The sequence below is a fragment of the Parasteatoda tepidariorum genome, chromosome 6, assembly GCF_043381705.1.
Source record: "Parasteatoda tepidariorum isolate YZ-2023 chromosome 6, CAS_Ptep_4.0, whole genome shotgun sequence".
Classification (NCBI taxonomy): domain Eukaryota; kingdom Metazoa; phylum Arthropoda; class Arachnida; order Araneae; family Theridiidae; genus Parasteatoda; species Parasteatoda tepidariorum.
This window is the reverse complement of record NC_092209.1, coordinates 33931908-33959349: the sequence shown is the minus strand read 5'-3', so window position 1 is coordinate 33959349 and position 27442 is coordinate 33931908. Positions and strand designations below refer to the sequence as shown.

Genomic DNA, 27442 nt, shown 5'->3' with positions numbered 1-27442 from the left:
TATTGACTATAGTAGCATAAATGAAATAAACTCATGCATTCCAAAATACGGTTTTAAATTTTGATATTTTATTCTTTGATAATATGAATTTAATATTGTGAATAAGATTTCGCAAAAAAAAGTAAAATTATGAGCGGTGAAATTAAAACAAAAACAAAATTTAAAAAAAGAGAAGTAAACTATAACTACGAATCACTTTTGATTTAATACAATGACTCAAATAATACAATATACCTTTAATACAAAGTATGAAAAGCCTGTATTTTATGTGATACCTAGGTATTGAATATAATGTCGGACATTTTTTGGTAGCTTGAAATATGAGAATTATTGCGTAATTTCCCTAGGCATTGTATATAATACCAAGGCATTCTATGGAATCACAAATGCTATTTAGACAAAATATGAGGAAGAAAAAGTCCTGATAAAACTAATGCATGAATGCCATGTGTTCCTAAATAATACAAATGTTATTCTTAAAAATTAAGAAAGTTCCATTAAAAAAACTTATTCAAAGTACTCTGCCGGTAACATACCGTTTACGTACACTCAATTTTTGTCTATCATTTGGCGATTATTCTTGACTGAATTGCATCCCCTTTTCTCGCCAATTAAAGACCTAACATTTTTAGTGAATTTAACAATATCAGCTTAAGAAAATACCAGCGGAAAGAATTTGTTCCTTCTGAACAAATTCTTAATTAAAAATTAAGAGCAAATTCAAGCTCTTTCAGAATATAACATGTCATTGACTAATTTCCTTAACTGTTTCTATATGTAAATCGATGATTCTCATTTTTGAATTCATAAATTTTTTCCTGTGCTTTTTTTTAACTATCATCTATTAATATTCTCTTAACAAGGTATATATTTCGCTAGTTAGTATCAATTTTATATCGACTATTACTCTATTCATATGTAAGTTAATAAGATTTTCTTATTATCTTATCTCTCTTTTTTCTTTAAGATTTTCTTAAAATCATTCACTATAATTCTTGTCAAACATTCGCCCCTGTTTAATCATGCATGGATTAAACTTATCTTATGTTCTCGTATCGCATTAACTCCAATCGATGAAAACTTATCTTAGAATTAAAAGCAATAAGCAAATATAACGTGATAAATTTTTTACAAAGCGTTTTGCCTTATGAGCTATGCTATAATTATTTGCCAAGAAAACATTAAAAATTGTTTTTGTAATTGTCTCAGTTAACAGCGTTTAATATTTCTTTACACTAAATAAATTTTTTGAACTGAAATTTAAGTGAAAAGATACAGTTTTAATCTGACATAAAAATAACAGTAGGAAGAGAGAGAAAAAAATGGTAAATTGAAACTAAAAGAATTTTTTATTATTTTTTCCCATATTGACTTTATTTTAAATTATAAATTTCTTTAATTTAGTTAGTTATATTTTGTAGTTATATTAGTTATATTTTTGGTTAGTTATATTTTTCTTCGTCTAATTCTCATGTTTGCAGAGTATTAAATTAAGTGAACTTTCAGTTAACTAGATTGCTAAGTCTAAGATCTGAGAAAAGACATGTTCTTAGTCTTAACTTCTTTTTTTTTATTAAGTGGAGTTACATTTCGAAAAAAAAAACATTTAAAGATGTTCAGTTCTCATAAAGGATTAACAATCTATATTTCTTTATACATTAAATATGTAATTTAAAACGAATATATAAATATTAATGTCTATCTTTATAGGGTTATTAATTCTTTTCAATTTCTACATTTCTAGAAAAGTTTTTAAAAAAATATATTGTAAAATAAGCTTGCGAAACTATCTGAGGGAACGATAAGCTTAAGTACCTGTTTAAATATTGTGCAATGGCTGTTGTCGATTCAAAATGGCTGAGAATGATATTAGTTTAAATTATAGTTTGAACGAAAGTAAAGCGATTATAATAGTTAATACTACCTTGCGTAATTCAAACGTTGATTAAGAAACACGTTTTGAAATAATGCTTGTTATGCATTAATAAGTTTTCTTAAATTTCTCTGAAATTTATTATTTTTTATGAACTATAGATTTTCTTACTAAAATTTAATTTTTTCTGAAGATCATGTAAAAAATTTTCGCTTTCCTCTTTTATTAAAATTAAAAATGATATTTGCAATTAGTGTATTTTAAGATGTCTACTTGAATTCTTTTGAATTAGAAACAAACAAATGAACAAAAAATGTTTATTTACTTCACGGAGAAAAAAAATCGTGGTAAAATCATCGCACTATATGGTAATGAAATTTCTGGTTTAAAAAAACTCATAATTCTGGTAATAAAAAGAAAATATATGTTATTTAAGCCATACATTTGGTAATTTATCCTTTTATATATGGTATGAAAATTTAAGTTTAAAATTCAAAAAAAAAATTTAAGAAGAAGGTTTTTTTTAAACCAAAAACAATATCGAAACAAATCTAGTTTAAGGTCCTGTTTAAATTTTAAATATTATACATAATATATATTCAATAAAAAATAATATTTTATTGAATACCTAAAGTACCTTTAGTACTTATTGAGTACTTAAAGTAACTTTTGAATACCTAAAGCCTATTAAGTACCTTTTCTTCCCGTTTGTATACTATTACTTTATTTAAATATAAATCGTTGCATAAGAAAAGCTTGAGAAATGTGGTCAAAAGATTATTTAAGAATAGTTTTTTTTTTTTCAAAAAAAATTTCAATAAATTATTATGTTTAAACGTAGAAAGCATTGAAATATAGATTTTAACCAACGGGAAAAACTTTTTTTTCGGTGAAAACCATGAAAATGAAGCATTTCCGAGTTCAAAAGTTCGAATTTCATTTCTTTATTCTTCATAAGAATAAGGTTGGCTAGTTTATCAATTTTCATATCCCCAAACAAAAGTAAATGCATCTAATTTAGCGTGAGTAAAACAAGTGTAGTAGGGGAGAGTGGGGTCAATTGTAACAGGGTACGATTGTAACAGAGCAAAAATTTCGAGTGTCGGGTTCTAGATTTGATTCCTAGGTGGCGCACAAGGTGTATTTAATAAATCTACATGTACACACCTGCTGACAACCATTTTTATGTACTTTTGAAAGAGTTACATCACAAAAGATATTTTCACGCTACATAAGTTCTTTTTTTGGTATTAGAATATTATATTGTAACAAAGTAATTTTATTTAAACAAATAAAAATTATTAACCGAATATGTAAGTGAACACCTTAATTAACATTTCGATAAAAAAAAATTAGTTTTGTTATTTAACTAGCATTGTTTTTAACAAATGAAGCTGAAATGGCGTCTTGGGGACGATTGTAACAATAAGTAAAGGGATGATTGTAACATCTGAAAATAAATAATCTTATGTTTACAAACCATTACTTAACTCTTTAAGAACCACCAATAGTTTCCTATATCATTAATATTATGTTGCATGTGCATTATTTTATTTGTTCCCTTTCACACATAAATTAAAATTTTTAACCCCTTAAAGTTAAAAGTTTAACCCTTTAGGTCTCTGCTCATAATTATTTTTACTATTTTTCCTCCTAAAATATCACTGCTATTTTGATCAATAAAAAAATATATCACAACTATGATAATATGTATAATTGACTATGTTTTAGTTGAATTTATGAACTGTTACAATTGACCCCGTAAGTGGGGACAATTGTAACAACTGCACGACTGTCAAAAATTGTTAATAACTAATATAATAACATTTAAAATAAGGTATATATTTATTTTCTAGTAGAGGATAGTCTACTTTATTCGTCTGTCAATTAATACTAATAATATATTGGATTTTTTGTTAGTTAAAAATAGTTAAGTAAAAAATGTTACAATTGACCCCACTCTCCCCTACTTCAAGTTACCATACATTCTGTTCAATTTACCAAATTCTCTTCACCATACATCATTAGAGAACCAATTTTATCCTAATTCAGAACAGATTCTTTTTTTTATGGTTATTTCGTTCGGTAAATTCGTGTTCACGACATTTTATGTGTTGCTGGAGCTAGTAAATTGTCACCAACTCCAACAAATGGAACCATTTATTAAGCAAGACAAATCATTTGGACGCCAAGCCTTAGCGACCGATTTCTTTTATTTTGCTGCCTGAATGGAGATAGCAGATCTCGCCAAATCGAATAAGCAAAGAGTAAAAGATGCTGATTTTGCTCAGAAAGTCAGCATAATATAACTTAAGCTTGAAGAATCTGTTTGTTGGTTTCAAGGAAACCCATTAATCGTTTGCTGTTACTCCAAAAAAATAAACAAAAACCTATTTACTCCAGTCTATGGTAGCAAAAACTTTTCTCAGATAAACTGAGGCCTCGACTTGCATATATTTTTTGTTGTTGTTTAGTGAGATAAAATTGTGTGGCTATCTTTTTTGCTCCTTATTGTACTCCACCAACTTTCGTTCCAGAACTCTATTTTGTTTACTCTATGGAGATAACGCTGTTGCCATAGGTTATGCCCGGATGTTAGACATTTACGGGCATTGTTTGGTTGTCATGTGACGGTCTTTTGTATCATAAGAAAGAGATTTGGCTATAAATAAGGTAGTAATAGTTGTTGCTTCCATCAGCAATTGTTTTTATGAAATCAGATAAGTGGGTATTGATGTGGCAGAAATATCAGAATCGGCATTTGTTGTTAACAGTTAAAATATGTTTTGTTCCATATTTGTGTCTGGCTTTTGTGGAAATTCATGATAACTGTTATGTTATTGTATGGAATAATAAATACAGAAAATATAATGACGTCGATGTGAACATTGTATCTTAGGGGGAGAGATCTTGGGTTTTTCTTCTTTGCCGTAATATAATATTTTCTGTTGGAAAAGATTAATACATTCTCCGATAAAACTTGTTTAAGATGTTTCCGTGTCATTTCTTCCTTTGAATCTTCAAATAAAATTGAGATAATATATTTTCTAGTTGTTCATTTTTTTTTTAACTCAATGTAAATAGTAACGTTTTATTGACATTTTTACATTGTAAATTTTTAAGCTATAATTTATAGGATTTATAAAGGAAATTAGTGGAATCGCGAATTACAGTCAAACCCAGTTATAGTAAACCTTCAAAGGACCGAAATTTCAGTTCACTATAACCGGAAGTTCACTATATCTGTTCTGCAAACAATTTTAACTCATTCTTCCGAACTGCTCCCTTTTATTACACATTATTAAAATTAATAACCAATACAAAAATACAAAAATTTTTGAACAATATGCAGTGACAAAAAAATTAGGGATGGCCTTTATTTAGAGATGGGAAACTGAGATAGAAGAAGCAAACAAGAAAAAATGCTTATGTCTACATTCCACTCAATAGATGGTTTTAAAAATCTCTCTATATATTTTATGTCGAAATTTCAAAATTACCAAAAAATGAAAATAAATCAGTCGAAGACAGAAAAAAAGTTCATAATAACCAATTTCCTCTGTAACGTATCATAAGCTATATCAAGAACTGTTCAGTTTTTTTTTATTATAAAAAACTTTTATTAACAAACAACACAAACAGTAACAAATATACAGTACCCGTAACGGGATAGTGAAAAGATCATAAACAACTAGAAAACCCCGTAACGGGATATACGGAAACTCAAATTCCACAATAAAACTAATCTAAAAAGAATCAACAACTCTGTCGTTCTAAATATTGACTTCTAATTTTCGTCTGCTTTTATTTTAAGTTTATCTCTTTATGCGTTTACTTTATTTTAATTATGATTTTGCAAACCCATTATTTCTTTAATATTTTTAGATTTTACAATCGTCTGCTTTTATAAATTCTTTAATATTTTTAAACTTTACACCTCTCTACTTTTGGTTCACTATATCCACACAAAAAAATATTATATGTGTATAGCAAGGCAGGGGAGCGATCATATCGTTCGCTATATCCGCGAGTTCACTATAAACCTTGTTCACTATAGCGGAGTTTGACTGTATTAAATTAATAAAAATGCACTACATATTTCTGAGTTTCATCTTCGTCTTGTTTAAAAGGTATAACTATTATCGTAGTTGAAAATACTTAACTATAAAGTGATTTATTCTAGTTCCATATCATAAAACTGCATGATCATCGTGATTGGTTACGTCATTTAATCTAGCATTCACTTTTTGTCCAATCATAGCTTATAGCCGTATTTAAGTTTCTGGCGATTTTTATCATCATGTAACTTTTTGAAAAATAAAGCATTTCCTTAGTTGCTACCGTTTAAACACTTGCATTTTTTCTTTATCTCTGGGGTAGCCTAAAATGTACTGGTAAGTTTAAGAGTTGAGGCGTTATAATTAGCACCCGCGACGTCAGTGTACTACATAATGTTACTTGAAATTAGTCTGCTTTAGTCTTGCAACGGCCCATAACTACTTGCAGAGTCATCTTTATAGAATGGAACTCGTAGATACAGATACATGCCCTCTTTTTGTGACCCTGGCATGTCAATGGCAAACATATGCCTTACTGCTCTTAACTGCTTTTCATTTTGGGGTTTTGATTGTACCTTTAGAAATAATTTTCATTGTTCTTTACTGAATTGAATTTAAATGTATTGGGAAAAAATGTTTCTTTGAGTGTGCAGGCTAAATTCGTCATGAAAACTAATAAGTCCAATTTGAAAATTTTGTTTTCTCACTGATTTTCGTGATTTGAGACATTTCCGTCAAAAAGAAACATACTAATTTCGTCTGCTTAGACCCAATCTACTAGTAATAACAACATGGATTTAGATATATTTCCTTTAAATTAGGAAGCTCTTTTCAAGTGATCAAGTGAAAGCTACATTTCAAGTAAATACAGCAAAAAAAAGTTGACACACCCGGTAATCTAGTGAAGATTAGTTCAACTCTTGTAGACACGTGTGGAATTGAACTGAATAGATTAAAACTCATAACCACAGCCTTTTCAGAAAACTCTCTGCTGTTTAAATAATTCTTTCAGAATCAAGGACAAGCAAACAGAATATTAACTTATCGATTAACATATTTGCTACTCCCTTCGGCGGGGGTACCAATGTCTTTGACAGCACGAACCTGTGATTAAAATCCAAACTAGTCCGTTTCGCTGACCGTCTCCACCCCGCTATCCACCATGTAAAGCGCATGAGTAAATTCTTCAGTTCCACCAGGGCAAAACGACAATGTAATTAGGGGCTCATAATCTTCACCCCCCAAACCCTTTTCCACCCTTGTTCTGTCTCCAGGAATGTACCTTCTCCCAAGTTTTGAGCTCAAATGTTCAGTAGTTTTGTCGTTAAGATTCTTTTGGTTCTGTTCATCAAGACTCCCTCTGGAGCAAAAGAGGGTGGATTAGAGTTCGTTCCGCTAGTCCATTGGACCAGGGATGACAAACTTCATTCCTTATATATTACCCTAAATTTTGCAGCGGGGCACATTAAGTTCTTGGGGAAAATGGCGAAACTGCTATTAGAGCCGATTGTGTTTTTCTCGGGTGAGTTTGCCTTGGGACTTGTCACTATTTGTTAATACCCATTGTCTAATGGAAGGGCTTGTTTTGATTATAGAGTTCTTGAAAAGGAAAAGGCTAATTATGATCTTGGAATGATGCAGTTTGTTAGATGATGCGTTCCTTATTTTCTGCTCTTGCTTGACATTCCGGATGGAGCTGTGGGCGAATCACGGCAGTTTATATTAAATGTCCTCAATTTAATTTGGTAGCTTTGAATTTTGTAAAGGATGAAAACTTTCCTAGAATTTCATAGAAACAGCTCTGTCATTATTATGTATTTAGCTTTACACGTCAGCTCAGTGGTTTCATCCGTACTGGATATAATTTTGATATATATATGCGTCTAGAAATGAAGTTCTGTTAAGTTTGATATTGCAAAACAGAAAATTATAGCAACTAGGGTGGTCTAAGAAAAAGTTATTATACTCAGAAAGTAGGACTTAACTTTATAGTATCTTAGTAACATATAAAGTAGTTGTTCTTAGATACTGTATAAGTATTTAATAGAAAAATGTTAATATACTATTAAAAGTATAAATTTGTTGAAAATTCTGTATAATTTAAATCGAATTCATACTTTGAAATCTACCAAATACTCTCAAATCTTCATATCATTTATTTGAATCGATTTTCAATTGTACATGATTTTTGTTAATATAAAATAGCACCAAAAATCTTTCTTTCTTTTCTTATTACTATAACATCCCCTTTCAAGTTATCAAAAACCAGGAGCACGTATTTTTTTTATTTTCTACAAACTTACGCCAGCTTAAAGTGGACTTCAACTTATCTTGTCGTAATTTTCTAATGCAGAATAGATTTCCGTGAGACGACCTTTGATCTTGATGTTTTTATCATTTTTGTTTTAAACTTTTCGTTACTTGGATTGCCAGGTTTAATCAGGTGTGCTTAAAACCCATTCAATCGCAAATAATAAGATGGGTTTTTGATCGGAAATGTCGTATGGTTATTGCAATTGACAAGAAATTATCCTTCGACAACTTTTATAAATTTTCCGAAACTAATATAGATGCCAAACTGTTACTTTTTGCAATGCTCGAAAGATTGTACATCAAAATTTATTAGCCTCAAACAGCACTTATTTACAGGTCCGGTTCTCAGTTACAGATTCACACTTAATATGCTTTCACGATCGCTATTTAAATATGCTTTTGAGTACAACCGATTTGAGTAATACAGAAAACCAACTACGATGCAGTCTCAGTGATTAACTTTTATGAGCATATATATATATATATATACACTGGTTATCATAAATTAAGGAAAATTCACAAAAATCGCGATAACTCAAGAAATTACACATGGAATTTTATGAAACTTACCCACAATATACAACACATAGTAAGGTATTAAACAACATAAAAAGAAATTATCAGACATTAATAGTAGTATAGAAATTAGCACATGTATAAAATAAACAAATTGGAAGTATCGGTTTGCAATAGAAAAAGTACCTTTAATATGGAATATGATTGCCTCTAGAAGCAATACAGCACAAACAGCGATGTGTGATGCTTTCAATTATGCGGTCTATCAGTTCAATAGGAAGTGAGAGCCATTGCTCTTNAGTAGTAATATTTCTTCTTCTCTTTAAAAATATAATCTTTCCAGTTTAAAGATATTTTGTCTAGTTTAAATACCTATATTTGATAGTAGCAGGCGTAATTCTGCCACGCGGGTAGCAGTTCAGCTTATTTATCAATTTGTATAATGCGCAAAAAATAAATGAGCCACCCTAAATAACTTTTATTCTAATAATCGAATCTTCACGTTTCTGGACTTAATCTTAATGGTTTGAGGAGGCGACATCAAATATGCCAATTAATTTAAATGGAAGATATTTTAAGTAACGAAATTTTTCATGAAAACATGCTTTCTCTGAGGAAATATACTTTTTTTCGATGAATTTGGATTTCTAACAACCGAAATATGAGAGGCAGCAGGAATCTGAGATATATGGTGCTCATAGTTGGACCAGCATTGTTCAGCAATGCCAAGCCTATCTTATGGGTTGACCACCCAATTACCTGAATGTCATCTTTCAATCTGAAATGATAACTGTTGTTGTTCCAATATTGACTAACTTCACCGGAGGATTGACATTCATAAATTTGAAACATTATCTTCTATCATGAAATGATGGATGATGTTGGTCCAACAACAACTATCTTCATTTGATTGTTGAACAAACCCATCATTAAGTAATGGCAATTATTAAACCAACGATGCCAAACATATCGAATTGGTTAACCATCAAATCAATATGACATAATCTTCCGACATGAAATAATGCATGATGTTAGTCCAACAGCAACTAACTTCATTCGATGGTCGACCATCATTGCAGAAAGACATCATATATCTTCATGATGTAATGGATAATGTTAGACAAACAATGACAAACATATTTCATGGTATGACCATCAAATTAGTCAAACATCATCTTCCAACAGGAAATGATGGATGCCGTTTCCCAAGAGTAACTAACTTCATTTAATGGTTAACAATTCTAGCACTTAATATATATATAAGTTCAAAATGAAGAATAAAACAAAGAAAAATTATAGACATATGAAAAAAAGGGGGTGGGAAATAATAAGTAAAAAAAATGACGAACAGCATTTCATTAAAAAAAAAAAAGAAATGAAATGTTAATTAATATATATATATTTATATATATATATATTAGCAATCATTATTAATAAGTAAAGAACATTTAAGCAAGTTTGTTTCCTGATTGAAAGGATTGAAAGTTGGAGGTGTTTCATTCATCTTCTTTAATTTCTCGCTGTTTCCTCCGGCAATCAAATAGTTATAATGTTACTTTCCTTATTATTTATTTGTTAGTTCAGTGTCTTAATCGTGTTTTTTCCACACTCATTAATAAATTAGCCCTAATGTGCACCTTTTCCCCATCTTTATTAATTCTAAAAAAAAAATAAGTGTTCTAAAAAATTATTGATTCCAAAAAATTACATATGAAGGGTGATTTTTACAGAGCATCCTGCTGATAAATAGCTAAAATCAAAGTTTACGTATAATATTTACATAAAACTAAACATGAATTTTTCTTCTTTACAGATAGAAGACGCGATGTTGATGTTTGATAAGCAGACCAACAGACATAGGGGTAAGTCTTATTTCTTTTGCATTCATCATCTTATGATAGCATAATAATAATAAAAGGATTGTAATAAGTTAGAATACTTCTTTTCAAAAAGTATCTTAAATACTCCATAACAAATTAATCCTTTTTAATTTTTTTTTAAAATCAAATCCCCACTTTTTAAAATTAAGTAATAATTTAAGCACTTCCACATTTTGCAAATGTGGAAATGCTTAAAAAAGATTATAAAAAATTTTTTTTTTTTAAATCAATTTCTTTACATTTTATATTTAAAAGACATAATTTTGAAAATGAGCAAATGATCCAGAAAGAGTTCAAAAAAAATTCAGTTTGAGTTATTATAAAACTTTAGTTTTTATTTTTCCTTAAGATTTTTTAAAAAAATATCAAACAAAACATTGTGTAACATTATATAGTTCATGAGTTTTATTTAAATATATTGATTACTTTGAACTTAAATGTACAAAAGCAATTTAAATCTATATCTAAAAATAAACATAAAATTATACGGTTAAAAATGTGTAATTCTAACCATTAAAGAGCATTTTTGAAAAAAAAATTAAGAAATTCGACTTATTTAACCGTATGACATTGATTTATTTTGAAAAGCCACTAAATTTCAGAGATGAGTGGCTGACTTAGACTATTTTTGTAATTAAAGAACGTGAATTTAACTACAATCAAAGACTAATCTTAGAAAACTTGCCTTTTGGCAACAATATAAAACTCCAAGAATGCGAACTTTATAACGAAGACCGCCAAACAAGTATTTGGAATTTCATTTTACAAGTATTAAGAAAAGAGTATAAAATGTAGCCACTTTGATGCCTCTGAAGAAATAAAGAGTCTATAATCTTTATTTCCTATTGTCAACGCATTAGCTTTAAAACTAATTTACTCAAATCCACTAAAATGATACTTCTTAGAACCCAGCTCCTCAACTGAGCTTAAAAATAATGCATAAATATGATATCTAGTTTAAGAACAAATCAAAAACTAAAAGGAAGTAAAACATTCAAAATATTATAGCAGAAGACGGCTAAATAACTCCCTCTTTTAATCTCATCACTGTAATACTCGTAGGGAAGTGGGGGAAAAAAAAGGTGCGAATCTTAAAATCTCATTTAACGTCATCTTCATGCATCACCTCTGGGCCGAACGTGTAGCACTGGGTCGGTATATCGATTTCTTTTACACACATCGATGCATTTCTATCCCAAGTTAATCGCTTATCGTCGAACCTTAACCTATCGCAAAACATCAGACTCTGAAACAGTCTTAACTTTTATCCTTCCCAATCAGCTCTTTGGAAAAGATGATGCACACCCTCATATTCGATGAATATTAACGCTTAATTTTCGATAAGGACAGTGGTGCGGCCTCCCCTCTCCCTGACTTTGCCAGGATACACTTTAATTAACGTTGCTAACGATGTTTCTGTTCAAAGTCGTTGGAGCGAACTCTTTAACTCTCTAGCATCCTGTGCGTCTTCCAAAGAGATGAAAGTTCTCTACTGATGATGATGATGGAGGATGGAGATGCGTGAGGGATTGTTAGAGGCAGAATGGAATATTGAGGGATGAGGTGCTTTAAGGCTTTTTCTAATTTTTTTTAAAAAATATTTTAGATTGTATACGTTTTTGAAAAAATAAGCTCAAGATATTTTTTTCGAACATTTAAATATCTTATATTTTGCACCTGTACGAAGCCAATGTATGAAAACCGCAGTTAAATATTTTAGTTTATAGCCGTCGTTGAACAGCCGACCTAATTTTGAGTTTACGGCTACTAGATTTCAACTTCGTAGCCTTGTAATTTTGCATCCAATCCAGAAGACAAAGGAACTCCTGGGTTAAATATGGAAGAATTTTTTTGGTGGAACTAACCCGCACTTGCTTTGCATGGAGAGGCAAACCACAAAACCTTTCCTCGGTTATCTGACTCATGAGCCGTCTAGCATTGAGGAAAAAAATTTTACACCCTCGAGCCTTTGAGATTGAGTACTAAAACGTGAAAATCCAATCATTAGATCAAAAGTTATTCATGGTCGTCTGTTTTTTTATTTTGCGCACTATACTCCTTATTCAGTGTAATAATATGCACAAAATTAAAACAGCCTATTAGAGTATTTGGTGATTTGTTATAAATAGACTATAAACATAACTTTCGGAGATATTTTGACAAATTTTTGCTCAATTTTGAGAAACCCCTTTTTTAGAGTGAGTGATTGGTTTAAACTTGCAGTATCATTGACGGGGGAGGGGACCGAATGAATTAATTATTCTTAATTTTTGCACAAATATTCAAATTAAGAAAAAGTAGCTTTTAAGCTCTGTCACAAGCCGATCAACAAAAACCCAAAATATTAGGAATTTTAATCGAAATTTTTCATTTTTGGACCCATATAAAATATTTATATATAAATATGAAATATTTATTTATTTAGATTTTTAATGCTTCTTATTGATAGTTGTAGACAACTTTTTTGCTTGCTTCAAAAAGAATTAAATCGACTTTTTCGGCACTGTAGAACGATCGCTCTAAATTGAGAAAAATATTAATTATTTTTTACATATTCAAAACATTCTTCTGTTTGTGTGTCCCGATCAGGAAATTCATCGCAAATTTCAGCTTAAGCAAGTGTTGTCGATTCCCCACTATCTAATAATTATAGATTATATCTAATAATTATAGATTATATCTAATAATTATAGATTATAATTACAGATTATATCAAATAATTATAGATTATAACTATAGATTATATCTAATAATTATAGATTATATCTAATAATAATTATAGATTATATCTAATAATTGTAGATTATATCTAATAATTACAGATTATAATCTGTGCACTTTCAAACTGCGTCATCGAAACAAAATTTGATAAATTTGTTTTTGATTTCAGTAAATAAAAACTCCTTTTAAAGTTATTTGTTATTTAAAAAACGATTTTCAAAGATTCTGTAACAGATTTGAAATAACTGAAAATAACGATAGCATTATACATAAATAATCCCCTAAAGAAGTTAGACAAATTTTATATCACAAACAAAATAAATTTTTATTGGTACTTTTTCCCGATATTTTCTCGTCGCTGTTTACATTTCGTGACTGATTCTTAAAGGATTATATTTTGTACTTCTGGCATAAAAGTTCCAGATCGATATCTATTCGAGCCGCTTTCATCTGCAACCCAATCTGTTACAAACGAAATTTTATGTTCCATACTGTTTCCATTTAAGTTGACTAAAAGTGAACATCGTTGGCGTTTTTCTCCCACCCCTTCAATCATTCAATATCGTTAGAAACAGGAGTAACAGGGAAAAAAAAGGGCTGCATTCATTTCCGCAACATTGCTCCGGAACGGCGTATCCGGGAAAAAAGGGAGTAAGCAGCCTAGGACCAACTTCCTCCTGCCCAAAGAACCCAGCAGATTCATCTTAATTTACCTTTTCTCCTCGCTCAATTTTTCTTCTTCGTCTGTGTGATTCTTTAAAGTGCAACTCCACTTTTCGAGTTAACGTTTCGAGAAGAGGATAATAAAAACAAAAAATAAAGTTTTTTTTTTCTTTCCCTTTTCAAAAACACGAGAAGGGAAAAAAAAAATGACGGCAAGAATCCAGCGTATAAACGGTTAAAAGTGCGTAAATAAGAAAAAGAAGGAAAAAGTTCTCAAAGACAGAAGGTCCTTTCTATTTATTAGAAAATCATTTACAAGCATAAACATTTTACTTCGCTTTATCTGCCATCCGCTTGAGCTAGTTTTTATGGCAATGTTGCCTAAAAGTTTATGGACTTTCTGTATCAGAAAAAAGGGGCCGTCTAGAAAATTCAACATATATAAGTAAACATTTGTTTATATTAGTTCTCTTTCTTTAAATACAGCGAAAACTAAAAGGAAGTAGATTTTTTACAGCTTATTTCACAAACGATCTAAATAAAACATTTACATTTCAATCAAATGGTTTTATTAAGGTTATTTTACTTAAGCTTTGGCCTGTTGTTACATAATTTTTATTATTTATATTTAATAGCGCTTAATAATCGCTTTGTTATGCGATAAAAGCAACCTATCTGTATCCTATAGTGTCAACAGCTAGCTGGTTTAAAGGAGTTAAAAAAAAAGATTTAAGAGTAAAATTTATCTGCGTTATTATCGGTTTTTTCTAATCTTATATAAAATATAATTTTAACATATTTTCTGCAAAAAATAACATTATCATTAAAGAATAAATATAAAAATCAAAACAAAAAAAATTAAGTAAACTATTCGCGAACAATTTCTGTTAAAGTTTTGAAATTGTTTAATTACCTGAATATAATTTAAACATTAAGCAATCTACAAACTACTATTGTGAAACAACTTATCCAATTTACAATTATCATTGAGTTCGTAGATTTTTTTAATTTTAATAGCTATTGAACTGAGGAAATTTTAAATACAATTAAACATCAAGCTTTACTTTAAAATTATATTAAATATTGTAATAATACTTTAATAACTTTATAATTATGAGATAACCTTTATTCAAGCACATTCACAGCTGCACTATCAGATAAATCAGTTCAACGTTGAACCCATATTTGTTCAAGTTTGCTGCAATATCTTAATAAGCTAATAAACTGAGCCATGTTTTAGTTCAGGTTGAACTACAATACTTGGTAATAACGTTCAAAAATAATTAACTTACATGATTAGAGTGAGCCGCGGTGGCTCAGGGGATTGAGCGTTCGCCTCCCAATAAGGAAACCCAGGCTCAATTTCCAGCGATGGCTCGCACCTCTGCATTGCTAACTTAAACTATCCTCAATGATATAAGAATCATGGTTTAGAATCCTCTTGCCGTCGTGGGAACCGTGGGATGTTTTCGCAGTTTTCCTCGGCATGTAAAGCAAATGAGGGTTGACCCTATCAAAAAGTCCCCCACGAAGGCTAGTTTGTCCCAATGCTTGATTTAGGAGTTCTCTTGTCTTCTGGATGGGATTCAAAATTACAAAACTACGGAGTTCAATATTGATAGTCGATACTCAGAATTGGGTCAGCTGTTCAACGCCGGTTGTAAAATGAAAAAAAAACACTAATTAATGGTGCAATATTGGTGCAACAATTTTAAACAATATAGTTCATCGTGGTTCAAAGGTCCTGAGCTGAGCTATTTCCGGCAGCAATCGTCTGCAAACTTTGTTATTCAGTGTTAGTAAGTTTAGGAAATTGAAATGGTAGCTAATGTATAAATAGCTTTTAGATTTTGGTGAGTTGTGTTGGGTTATGATTTAGATTCATTGCAGATTCCTGTTATTTATCATTAGGGAATCATCCTATTATTTATCTTTAACCAGCAATATAAATATTTATTAGTCTAGACAAACGAATTAAAGAGTTCTTATTATTTGGTCTATATATTAAGTTGGTTTCGAAAGTCCATTTTCTCTTGTTTCTGCCCTTGATATTCTTCGTCTTCTAAACGACTTCTTGCCCAACGATCCAGCTACCTGATACAAAATCTGTAATTAAATCGTCTGCAGGCATTAACTTCTCACGTTAAATGCTCATAAACTATTATTTTAAACTCTTTAAAATAAAAGTAACAGTAAACTATTAACTCTTAAATGCTTTTTAACTAATGATTAAGTATAGTAAAATAATTTTTGTAAGACAAATTGCTCAAGCCTATTTTCACTGCTATTAAAAGTGACGCACCACACCCATTTTATTTTAGCTAACTAAATTAATTAGTATTCTTTGAAAAGTATTTTTATTGCGTGAATAATTATTGAGAATAGAATATTTTGAACTTTAAAATAACACACGTTTTCTCTTAATTTATAATTAGTTAGAAAAAAATATTAGAATGTCACTTCTAAATGCATACAGTATCATATAAGCAGCTTTTTTATCTTTTTGTAACTCTTTAAACATATTTTAGAACCAACTTGATTTTTACAAACTAAACTCACATATATGACCATGATTTTAATATTTATTTATGTTGATTAAATATTATGATTTAGCCGGTCAGATGGCCGAACGGTCAGTGTGCCTGATGGAGAAGCCATTGTTCACGGGTTCGAATCCCGTTCAGAGCATGGATCTTCTCTCTCTCTTTATGTTAGTCCTGGCCCAGTGTAGCGTGAAAATATTTTTCGTCTCCGTGACTCGAGTTCACTGGTGCTCATTTTGTTACGTTAAATGAGCAACACTTCCGGCATCTTTCGTGGCGAAGAACGTAATAGTACAGAACGAGCCATTGGAAGTAAAAAATATTATTATTAATTGAAATTTTATAATTATCAAGTCAACAGAATTAAGCAATGTTTAGTCGAAATATAATAACACTCATATAAAAAGTATTCTACTATTCGTAAGACAAGGGCGTTTAAAGCGAATCTTACATTGATTCTCGAACTAAATTTTCGATATTTTCATTTCCAATTTTATGCATTTTTATTATTTTATAGTAATATCCGCCGACCGAAAACTCCCCGTGTAGTAAATGCTGACTGATGCACTTTAAATCTGTCGAGTCGCAGAGTCCTCCATGTTCCCTTAACAAATCAATACCTCTGGGGGTACTGATCCAGGAGTTTCTTTGGCTTCGGGATTTTTTCACTATTACAAGACTACGAAGTTGAACATTGGTAGTCGTAAACCCAAAATTGGGTCAGCTGTTCAATGACGGTTATAAAATATTTAAAAAAAATTATAAAAATATCAATAACGCGAACCACGGTAGCCAAGAGATCGTTCGCCTCCCACTGAGGTGACCCAGGTTCGAATCCCAGATGTGGCCGTTAATACTAATTCTACTCTCGGCTCGCACCAACCATGGTGTTGACGCCAATTATCCTCAGTTGTAAGTGGATCATGGGTTAGAATCCCCTTGCCATCGGGTTAACTACGAGAGGTTTTAGTTGTTTTCCTCTCCACGAAGGCTAGTTCATTGTCCCAATGCTTTTTCGGTAAGTTTCCTTGTCTTCCGGGTTTGGTACTAAATTACAAGGCTTCGGAGTTGAACATTGATAGTCGTAAACTCTGAATTGGATCGGCTGTTCAACGACGGTTATAAAATAAAATAAAATATGAATAACGTCATTTGTATCTCGTAAGCTTCTTCATAATTTTTGCTTCATGAATGATAAAAATAAATGTCTCTTTCGATTAATAATATTCATTTAGGAGTAGAAGTGCGAAAGTGCAATTGGATCAAAAGGACTTTTCCCAATGTCATAAGGCTTCTGTTTTATAACGTAAAATAGGAAATAAAATAAACTTAGATAAGTACTATAAGAAGCAATTAAGAACCATTTGGTGAAAAAAAAATATTTTTTTTTTTTCGTCGCGGTAATTTCTATATTTTTGGAACAAAAGTCGCCTTTTGAAAACAAGAAACTTCGAATCAATTTTTAAAAACGTTTTGAACTAAGCTTCCCATGTTTAATTTGCAATTTTACCAGTTGTTAATTTTAGTAATCAATGAATAATCCCAATGAATAAAGCTTTCTGTTTAATGAAACTTATTTACTCTTTTTGAACAAGGATCTTTAAAACAAATTTTAATATCCTATTATTTATTTTTTTAAATAGAGTCTTATAATATTTATATATATATATTTTTTTTGATTTCGTACCAGTGAAATTACCTGTGAAGTACCTGTGTTCGTATTCAGTAGCGCATTTCAGTGTATTATACATTCAGTTTTAGATTAACTGATTTTCTCATTTATTTAGAACAATAATTTTTAAAACAGATTTCAGAAAAGCATATTTAATTTTTTCTATACTTTCCATTTTTTAATGTTTTTTTTTAAATATTTCAGTTATAATCGTTACGAGTCATACGTTTGAGTAACCTAATGCTTTTATTTTATAGACGAAAAAAAAAACGGAATATATATTTATATAAAAAAATATGTCTCTCGAATAATCATATTTCTTAAAGAATATAAATGCATCTGGAAATGAAAGTGCATCGAAATGATGTGTTTCAAAAAAGCTATTTTTATTGTCATTGAACTCCAGTTTTATAAGGAAAACGGGAAATAAAATAAACCAAATGAGTATTAGAAATTGCTGAAAATCATTTGATAATAAAATTTATTCTTTTTCTATGAAACAAGTGTCCCTTTCTACAAAACAAGGAACTTGTAATCAAATTTAAAAATCTTATTAAATATTTCGAATCGTGTTTTCTATGTTTTACTATCATTTAAGATTATTTTCACTAACGAATCAGTAAGAATTACACTATCTGTATCATATAAACTTATTGATTCCTTTTTAAGTCTCTTTTTTAAATCGAAGATAGCAAATTCTATCCTTCTATCATTTAAATTTATTAATGAATCTGAATTTGTTTTAATGTGAAACTTTAAATTTTTTTAACTATGACCATCCATATTCAATTACGGTCTATAATGTATTCAATATGACATAAACTGCTTTGCACTTTTTCCTAGATCAAGAATCTTTAAAACTGATTTTAAAAAGCCTATTTAAATTTTTTCTAAACTAACCATATTTTATTGTAACTTTTCCCCCTCTTTTAGTTGTAATCGTTACGAGTCGCCTGTTTGAGTAGCATAATACCTTTACTTTATCGACGAAAAAAACTGAATAAATAAAAAAAATTAATGTCTCTTTCGAATAATAATATTTCTTTAGGAATATAAATGCGTCTGGGGATGAAAGTGCATCGAAATGAAGTATTCGGAAAAGGCCATTCCGATTATCATAGAACTCTAGTTTCTTAAGGAAGAACAGGAAATAAAATAAACGAAATAAGTATTCCAAAGAGTGGCAGCAGTTGCTCAGAGGACGAAAACTATCGCTTTCACTTCCAAAGATTTTTCCGAAAGATTAAAATGTCAGTCTAAGTTAGAAAGTACTGTGGTAGGGAAAGGAAGTTAAGCTACGTAAGGGGCTGACAATTAATAATGTAGTTTTAAATTTAGGTTATTCCGGGATTTAGTTATTTTGGATCGAAATCAGTTGGCTGTCTAAATTATTTATATCGCGAACGGATTTTTATCTCTTCTATTTTATTGGACTTTTTGTTTTATTTTTTATTCATTCAATTTAGAATTCATTCTTTCTTGTCTTGTTAGAAATGTCTTGTTAGATTTTAATCAGTTAATTTGATATCAACCATTTTTTTTCGATTAAAATTGGTAGATTCTTGATCTAATGATCTTGATCTTGTTATTCTAAATATTTTGAATTGTAGTTTTCGTTTTAATTTTGTCATTATTATTGCGTTGAACGCGTAGTTATCAAATTTTTAACAAGTTTTTTTATTATGCATTTTAACCCCTGAACGATCGGTTAATTTTCAAGAAAACGGTCATAAAAGTGTCTATTTTTTGGCTTTTGTATTTGTATTACGTATTTGATTAGTGCTGCAACTAGTTTAAAATAAACTAACTATCTACAATTACCTTAAAAATATCCTGGTACTGCCATCAGGTGTGTAAAATGAGAAATAAAATGTTTTCCGGACAAAAGAAATTAGTTAGTTTTATTCTTATTGGCGCGTTACTACTGAACACTCCAGCCCGTCAATATCACGGGAGCGAGAAATGGTGGGCGAAATCTCCCCCCGTCATTTTCACGGGAGCGAAAAACAAGGGGTTAATGATAATTTTCATACAAAATAACCTGAACTTACTGGCATAACCTAGGGCATACAAAATAAACGTAACATCTAGATTTTTCAATAAAAATATGTTGAAACAAGATTTTAATCCTTACACAACTGAGGACTTTGTTGTAAAATAATTTTTCACCTCTTTATATTTAGGAAATAAAAAAATATTATTTCAACAAATGATAGCATATGAACGGTGCGCTTTCCGAAACTTTTTCTAATTTAAATTTTTGTTTCTGAATAAAATACACTTTTTTTGATATTTAAATACTTCACACAATAATCATAAGTTTAGAAAAATTTGGAAATAAGACATTCTTTATAAGCAATGTGAATTCACACGGAAAAAAAAATCAAAATTTTTGAACGAAAATTAACAATTACAAAAAAAAAAACTTGATGCGACAAAATAAACCAGTGAATTGGACGCATAGAGCTGAACAAAATGTGAATATAGTGCTGGTTGCAGATGATGAGATAATGCCCATTTTTTTGGCCACAGGCAAAAGCTTGGACATCATTAATGGAAGGCGTATATCGCTATCAGTGGTAAACTAAGATGAAGAATTATATAGTAGTGTAATCTATTGCTGCATAGCATCTGCGTGCGAAAGCAAAACTCTCTGAAAACGTACTATCACTTGTTGGTCAAGTTTAGCAGTGAATTGGTGACCGTAGCCGAAGATTTAAATGCAGACAATTACATGCAATTCCATAGATTTCAAAGCCAACAGCATTGCAGCAGAAAATACGGCAGCTGAACCGCGTTTTTTTTTTCCATTTCTAACAGCCGTGAGAGGTATTTTACGGTGACACCACGACCAGTTATTTTATACTCAACTGTTAACTGCTGTTGGACAATAACAACTAACTGGCAATCTACTATTTATCCTTGCTTGGTAAGTTCTTCAGCACTGTTATGCCAATTTTACGTAATTTGAAGCACTCTATAGCATTTAACAGGTGGCTGGAAGAAAAAGGGCTTGCTTGACGAACATCGCAGATGATTGCAGCACCATCGAAATGTTGAGCTTCACCGCGTTGCCCCACTCTCTGTTCACGTCCGATTTGGCTCCTTCGAAATCCGCGTTGTTTGATAAGATAGAATCGTAATTGCTTGACAGAAAAAATCATCTGTTCAAGTCCAATTTGGCTCCTTCGAAATACGCGTTGTTTGATAAGATAGAATCTTAATTATTTGACAAAAAAAACACAGTCAGGTTGCAATAATTTCAAACATCTGTGGAATTGAATGTAACTGTCCATAGACGGTGCACCAACACCCTCTGCCAAACAGTTTACCAAAATCCTTTCAGATCTCCCAGGCAAACGCCAGAGCTGCATTGACGCTTCCAACAATTATATCGATGAAAAAACTTTTTAAGATGGCATTAATAAAATAAATAACAGACAAATCAACCGGGTCTATACGCGTGTACCCTTGGTGAAATGCGTACTGTACACTGATGTAAGCGCATGCAGGTAACATATTAGGTTATAAAATATGACAGTGGGTATAAAATAATAAAATTTTGAGAAATAAATATAAAATAACAAAATGTATAATTAGTCTACAATTACTTTTAATACACTTTTTCTTCAAATGAAAAAAGCACATTAGTTACTCAATATCAAAGCGCTTTTATACGCTATCAAAGAAAAGTATCATCAAATTTGTCAATTCGGTAATACGCCTACAACAGGTTAAGATGCACTGAATGCAGTTCAAAGAAAAATTCTTAACCAAATATGACAATCGTAGCAATATAATAAAACTGAGAGAAAATATTAATCCTTAATCTATTCAATATACTTTTTTCTCTCAAATCAAAACAGACATACTCGTTGTTTACTGAGCATTAAAACACTTTTTACACGCCATCCAGAGCATCATTTCATGTTGGGCAGCGTACCGATACGGATTCAACAAAAGGGGAAAAATTGTCCCTCGCAATTTGTCTTTTGGACGTTTGCCTAAACAGAGAACCCTTTTAAGAAGAGTTCCGGCAGCCATTTTTCCTACTGAATGGGGGAAATGACTCCGCTCGTAATTTGTCTTATTTTGCGAAGGATTTGTTTTCGGATTTGCTTCTTGTTGGCTCCTGTTAGTAAAGAGATGAAAGGCTCCAGTAATTGGATATAACAATTTAAGCGCTTGCGGCTACGATTATGATGTTTGCCTACAAGAATTAAGTCCTTATTTTGAAGAGTTGAGTGGAATCTGTAACTCATTGGCTATGCTCTACACGTGTTGGAGAGGAGAGTGACTGGAATTATTAATGACTCCTCGTGTTTTCGTGTTTGTCTTGGGCGTTTCGTCACCAAATAAATAAACGCTCTTTTTTATTGTTATTTGTTCTTCTAATAACCAGCTCTTTTGTTGAAAAAATATATTTTGTCAACTTGTATTTGTTGTGGGTAAACTTGAATTTAAAATGACTGTGTACTGAAACTATCCCAACAAAAATAATTCCCCCCCCTGAATGATTGTTTTTGGGAAGATTTCCGTATCGTGATCTGCGGCAAAATAATCGCTGAGTCTTGACATCTTCCGGTTAGAGGATAGCGAGGAACTTAAAGAAAATCACAGAAGATAAGCAACTGGTACGGTTTAACTTGTAGTCACCTCAGTCAAATCTCTACGAGTTGATTTTTTTTAAAATTGTAATTTTAAAATCTATTTGGTATCTTTGCGATTGTATTTGGCACGACAGATACCCTTGTTTTTTGAACTATGTGCATTGTAGGCTTAGCTTAATGTTGCTATTGTATTGCACCAATATTATGAAATCTAACATTATGAAACAACATTACGATACCAACATTAGGAAATCTAAACTTACTCCAAAATCTGCAGGACTATCTGAGCTTCATAAATCTGAACTTGATGATGTAATTGGAAAAATTTTAGACATATTTTATTCTGATGATGACAATATTGGACTATGTCCGTATGTGAAGTTTAAAATAGAATTGCAACATGACAAGCCTATCCGTTGTAGACCATATTGCCGTACAGAGCCAGATGGTCAGTTTTTGAACACTCAAATTCAAAAATGGTTGAAACAAGTCGTCCTTCTAACTCGCCTTACGCCACCCCTGCTTTCATCGTTGAGCAACCCTTCAATGAAAGCACGCCAAGAAAAGTTATTGTAGATTGATCCTCGCCCAATCGACCAGGTGGAAGATGTGATTAAACGAACAGTAGGAAAATGCTTTAAACAGTATGGTATACAACAGTCCATGACACCATAGTATTCACCACAAGCTAATTGCATTGTTGAACGTGCTAATGGTATCATTGCATCAACTTTGAGAAAAAATAATTGATGGGCATCCAGAAAAACGGGGCTAATTATTACGTAACTCTTTACTAACAATCACGATAAAATTCTATTAAAAGATCTCCATTTTATTTGCTTCGTGGATATGAACCACGACTTCCACGTGAATTGCTCATTGCAAGTTTCATCGATGACACGCGACATGAAGATCAACTTCATCTTCTTGCTTTAGTCAGGGCCGAAGCCGGAAATAATATATACGAAACACATATAGATAATAAGCGTAGATTTTATCTTTATCGTTAATCACGTTTATTTAAGGGAGATCTCGTCTTGTACGACTGGCCTAAACAAGAAGATCATAAACCTTCTCCCACTTATAGAGGACCATTTCTGATTCTTCGTCCAATCGGGGCCGTATGCTGCTAGATCAAGTCTATGGATCCTCGAAATAAACTTTTGAAGGCTGTTCATGTACAACATCTTCGTCCATATTACATGCGAGAAGCGCCAGTAATCTAGAAAGAGGGAGAGTCAGTAGCTGAAATACAAAATCCAATGAAAGACATTCTGAAAATCACTCTAACATCACATCGAGCCGCTATGATGTGCGACGATATCGACACCCATTGAAAGACTTATTTTATTTTATAACCGTCGTTGTACAGCCAACCCAATTATTGGGTTTACGACTACGAATGTTCACCTCCGTAGCTTTGTAATTTTGAACCCAATCCAGAAGACAAGGGAACTCCTGTATCAAGTATTGGGAGAAATTTGCCTTCTTGGAGGACTTTTTGATGGAACTAACCCGAATTTGCGCTACATGGAGAGGAAGACCACGAGAACCTCCCCCGGTTAGCCTGATGTCAAGGGGACTCTAACCCATGATCCGTCTACCACTGAGGATATTTCAAGTCAGCACTGTGGTCGGTGCAAGCCGGATACGGAATTCGTATCGACCAGCCATCGTCGGGATCATTGGAAGGCGAACGCTCTATCCCCTGAGCCATCGCGGCTCTCTGAAAGAAATCTGTCGTAGAACTTTTAATGTTTACGCTTCATTGTAAATACCAAATTTGGCATTGAGCTGGGCCTAATGTAAGGTTCGCATAAGTTTAATTTTTTCACGGTGCGGAAAAGTGTAATTTCATATTAAAAAAGGTAGCAACAGAATATTTATGAAAATAGAATTCTTCGCTTTAAAATATTTCTCGTTGTTTATTATTGTTTATTAAAATGTTATTTTTTTTAATGTCTTCTCGCTTCTTTAATTTTATTTAATTTAAATTAAATTCCTTGTCTTTCAATCTTACCTTATAAAGGTATGAAATGGGCCTGACTCATTTTAAGAATGAATGATGATCGAACAGCACAAAAATCTTTCTGGCGAAGCCATTAGGAATTAGAAGAAGAGGCAGACACAGATTGAGGTGAGATGACTGCCTCCAAAGTGACTTTGTCTCAATTAACTCCAGAGACTGGATGGCTGTCTCGTCTTGAGAAAGCCGGAGTTCATCCAGGACTGTTGAGTTATTGATGAATTGCACTGCAAAATAAGCCTGCTATGAGTGAATTTTAATAGATAAATTCACAATAGGTGAACGTCTTAAGTAAATATGCAAACAATCCCTAGTCTCATTTATCTTTCTTTCCAATTTTTATATTCCTCGTCTTGTCACAGGAAGATTATATAATAAGATTCTACAATTTGTCCTCTCTAAGTAATTGGTTTTTCTTTATCCTTACTGATTCTTGATATAAGAATTGCCGCAGCGTTTTTCCTAAATTCTCTTACGTATGATTCCAACTTTTTCTCTCTGCTTTTTTGCAATTATTTATGTTCTATACTAAGTGCCGCTCAGACAAAAATAACCCATGATTTTTATTCGGAGTATTTTTTCCATTTAATGATGCATGATATCCTCAAAAAATTGAATTTCATTTTTTTCGGTGCTACTTTGTAACATATTTTCATTATTTCAGTAGACGAAACTTAATTTTAGCTAGTTGGATCGAAATTAATTATTAGTTGTGAAAGATATAAAAATAAAAACCTCAAAATTAAAATACATTTGTTGAAAATTCATACAGTGAAGTAGATACAGCTTCTTAGATTCACTTTTTTTTTTTACTTTCAAGTGTACAAGGTGGAAGTTTCTTAACATTTAATACAATTTTTGCATAATATTTAGCATATTTTGTGGGCTCTATGAAATTAAAACTTAAGGCTCCATTTATGGGGTTAGAAATAATTAACCTGTTAATTTATTCTTAAAATTTATTCATTTTGAGTTGTAATTTAATTTTATATACTATAAATCTTATTTTTTATGCTTCTGGAAAATAAGTAAATTGAAAATATAATCTTATTTTAAATCAATCTTTCAATTTTATTTTAAATACCAGCTTTAATTCGTTTTGTCTTAAGGCGTAATTTAAATTATAAATATTGATTAGTTAAACGAAATTAAGTATTTATTTGTCGTTGTTATTTTATGCTACTAAAGTTTCTTTATGTAGTTTATATTAATTTCTTTAAACGTTATTTTGATAATTGCAATTAAATAGCAGTGTGATATTACAATAATTTTACCAAATTAAGAAATTTTTCAGTGTTATTTTATGCAGTTTTAAGGGTAACTAATGCTGTTTTATCGATAAAAACTGACTAAAAAAGGTAACTACTGTACCTTTATTATCCGGCTTTTATCTTAATCATTCAGGTTTTGGGATTAGCAAGTGTAATAATTTTACTAAATAAGTACTTATTTGTTGTTGATATTTTATGAATATATAAAATGACGACTTATGCCTTTTATCTCTATTTTAATTGGATTTCGTTTTGAAACTTTCCCTTTTCACCAGTAATGCTTACAATCGGTTTTAAAAATTAAAAACTTATTTCTATTTCAATCAATTTTTTCCTCTTGATCATTGCAGTTGAAGATATATTATCAATGATTGCATTAATATTACCAGCGATTCTGCTAGACTTTGGAAACTACGGATACTTATGACCCAAGTGTTCTGGGTCCCTTTTTTTACTAAAAGCGATTCCTTATTTAAAATATGAATTCTCTATCTCTGTATCCATCTATTAATATGAAATTTTTTTAATTAATCCATCTATTGATAAACGAAGCAAAGGATATAAAAACAAGAAAAGTGTTTTATTTGGAAAAAAACACGACTCCTAATTACTACTGAAATATGTCTGCATCAGGAAAAGCAACGATAATACTCCAAATTATTCTTGTTGGACCGTGGTAGCCCAGTGGTTAAAAAATCGGACTCTGGTTAGGAGGGACCGGGTTTCGATCCTAGACTCCACTAAGACCCATCAAGTACATGTGGTATATGTGCTCGTAAAATCTGTGAAATCGAAAGACCTATGGTTCGTCACTGAGCAGTATCATGGGTGCAGCGATCAGGAGAAAATTTCTTTCCTTTTTAGATATATGTCTAAATTGAGGAAGTGGCCTCACAAATGAGTGGTAATTCCATCTTACGTAGGGTGTTGATTTTTAAGACGTAGAGTCATCCTTGCGGTGCTCTCATGTCAAACGAAAGGCGCACCTTCTTGATTCAATTCGCTATAACTGCGAGTCTGGCTTGTTCAAGTGAAATTAGGTTTAAACATTCTAAATTCCTTTTTCGGGTAGAAATAAAAGAGAAAAGGAAATTCTTTATGCATTTAAAGCTTGGTTGTAATTTTACCTACGAGCCGTTTTTTCGCTCTACAGAATTACGCATACACTCTAAAAACTGTACCTCTGATTTCAGAGGCACATTTGGATCATTTGTGCCTCTGAATTTTAAGGGCACAACGTACCTTTAAAAATGAAAGGCACAATGTACCTCCGATCTTTTCAAAACATTTGGATCG

At 31.2% G+C, this 27442-nt stretch overlaps 1 protein-coding gene across 17 annotated transcripts in view; it reads left to right on the top strand.

Annotated features, from left to right (window-relative positions):
- The window catches only part of LOC107436679 (RNA-binding protein Musashi homolog Rbp6), a 463932-nt gene that overhangs the window by 340801 nt on the left and 95689 nt on the right, over positions 1 to 27442 (top strand). For all 17 annotated transcript variants that reach the window (XM_071182213.1, XM_071182219.1, XM_071182217.1 and 14 more), the window contains exon 7: positions 10574 to 10622. In XM_071182213.1, coding sequence (XP_071038314.1) covers positions 10574 to 10622 — 49 coding nt within the window. The remainder of the gene's footprint in view (positions 1 to 10573; positions 10623 to 27442) is intronic.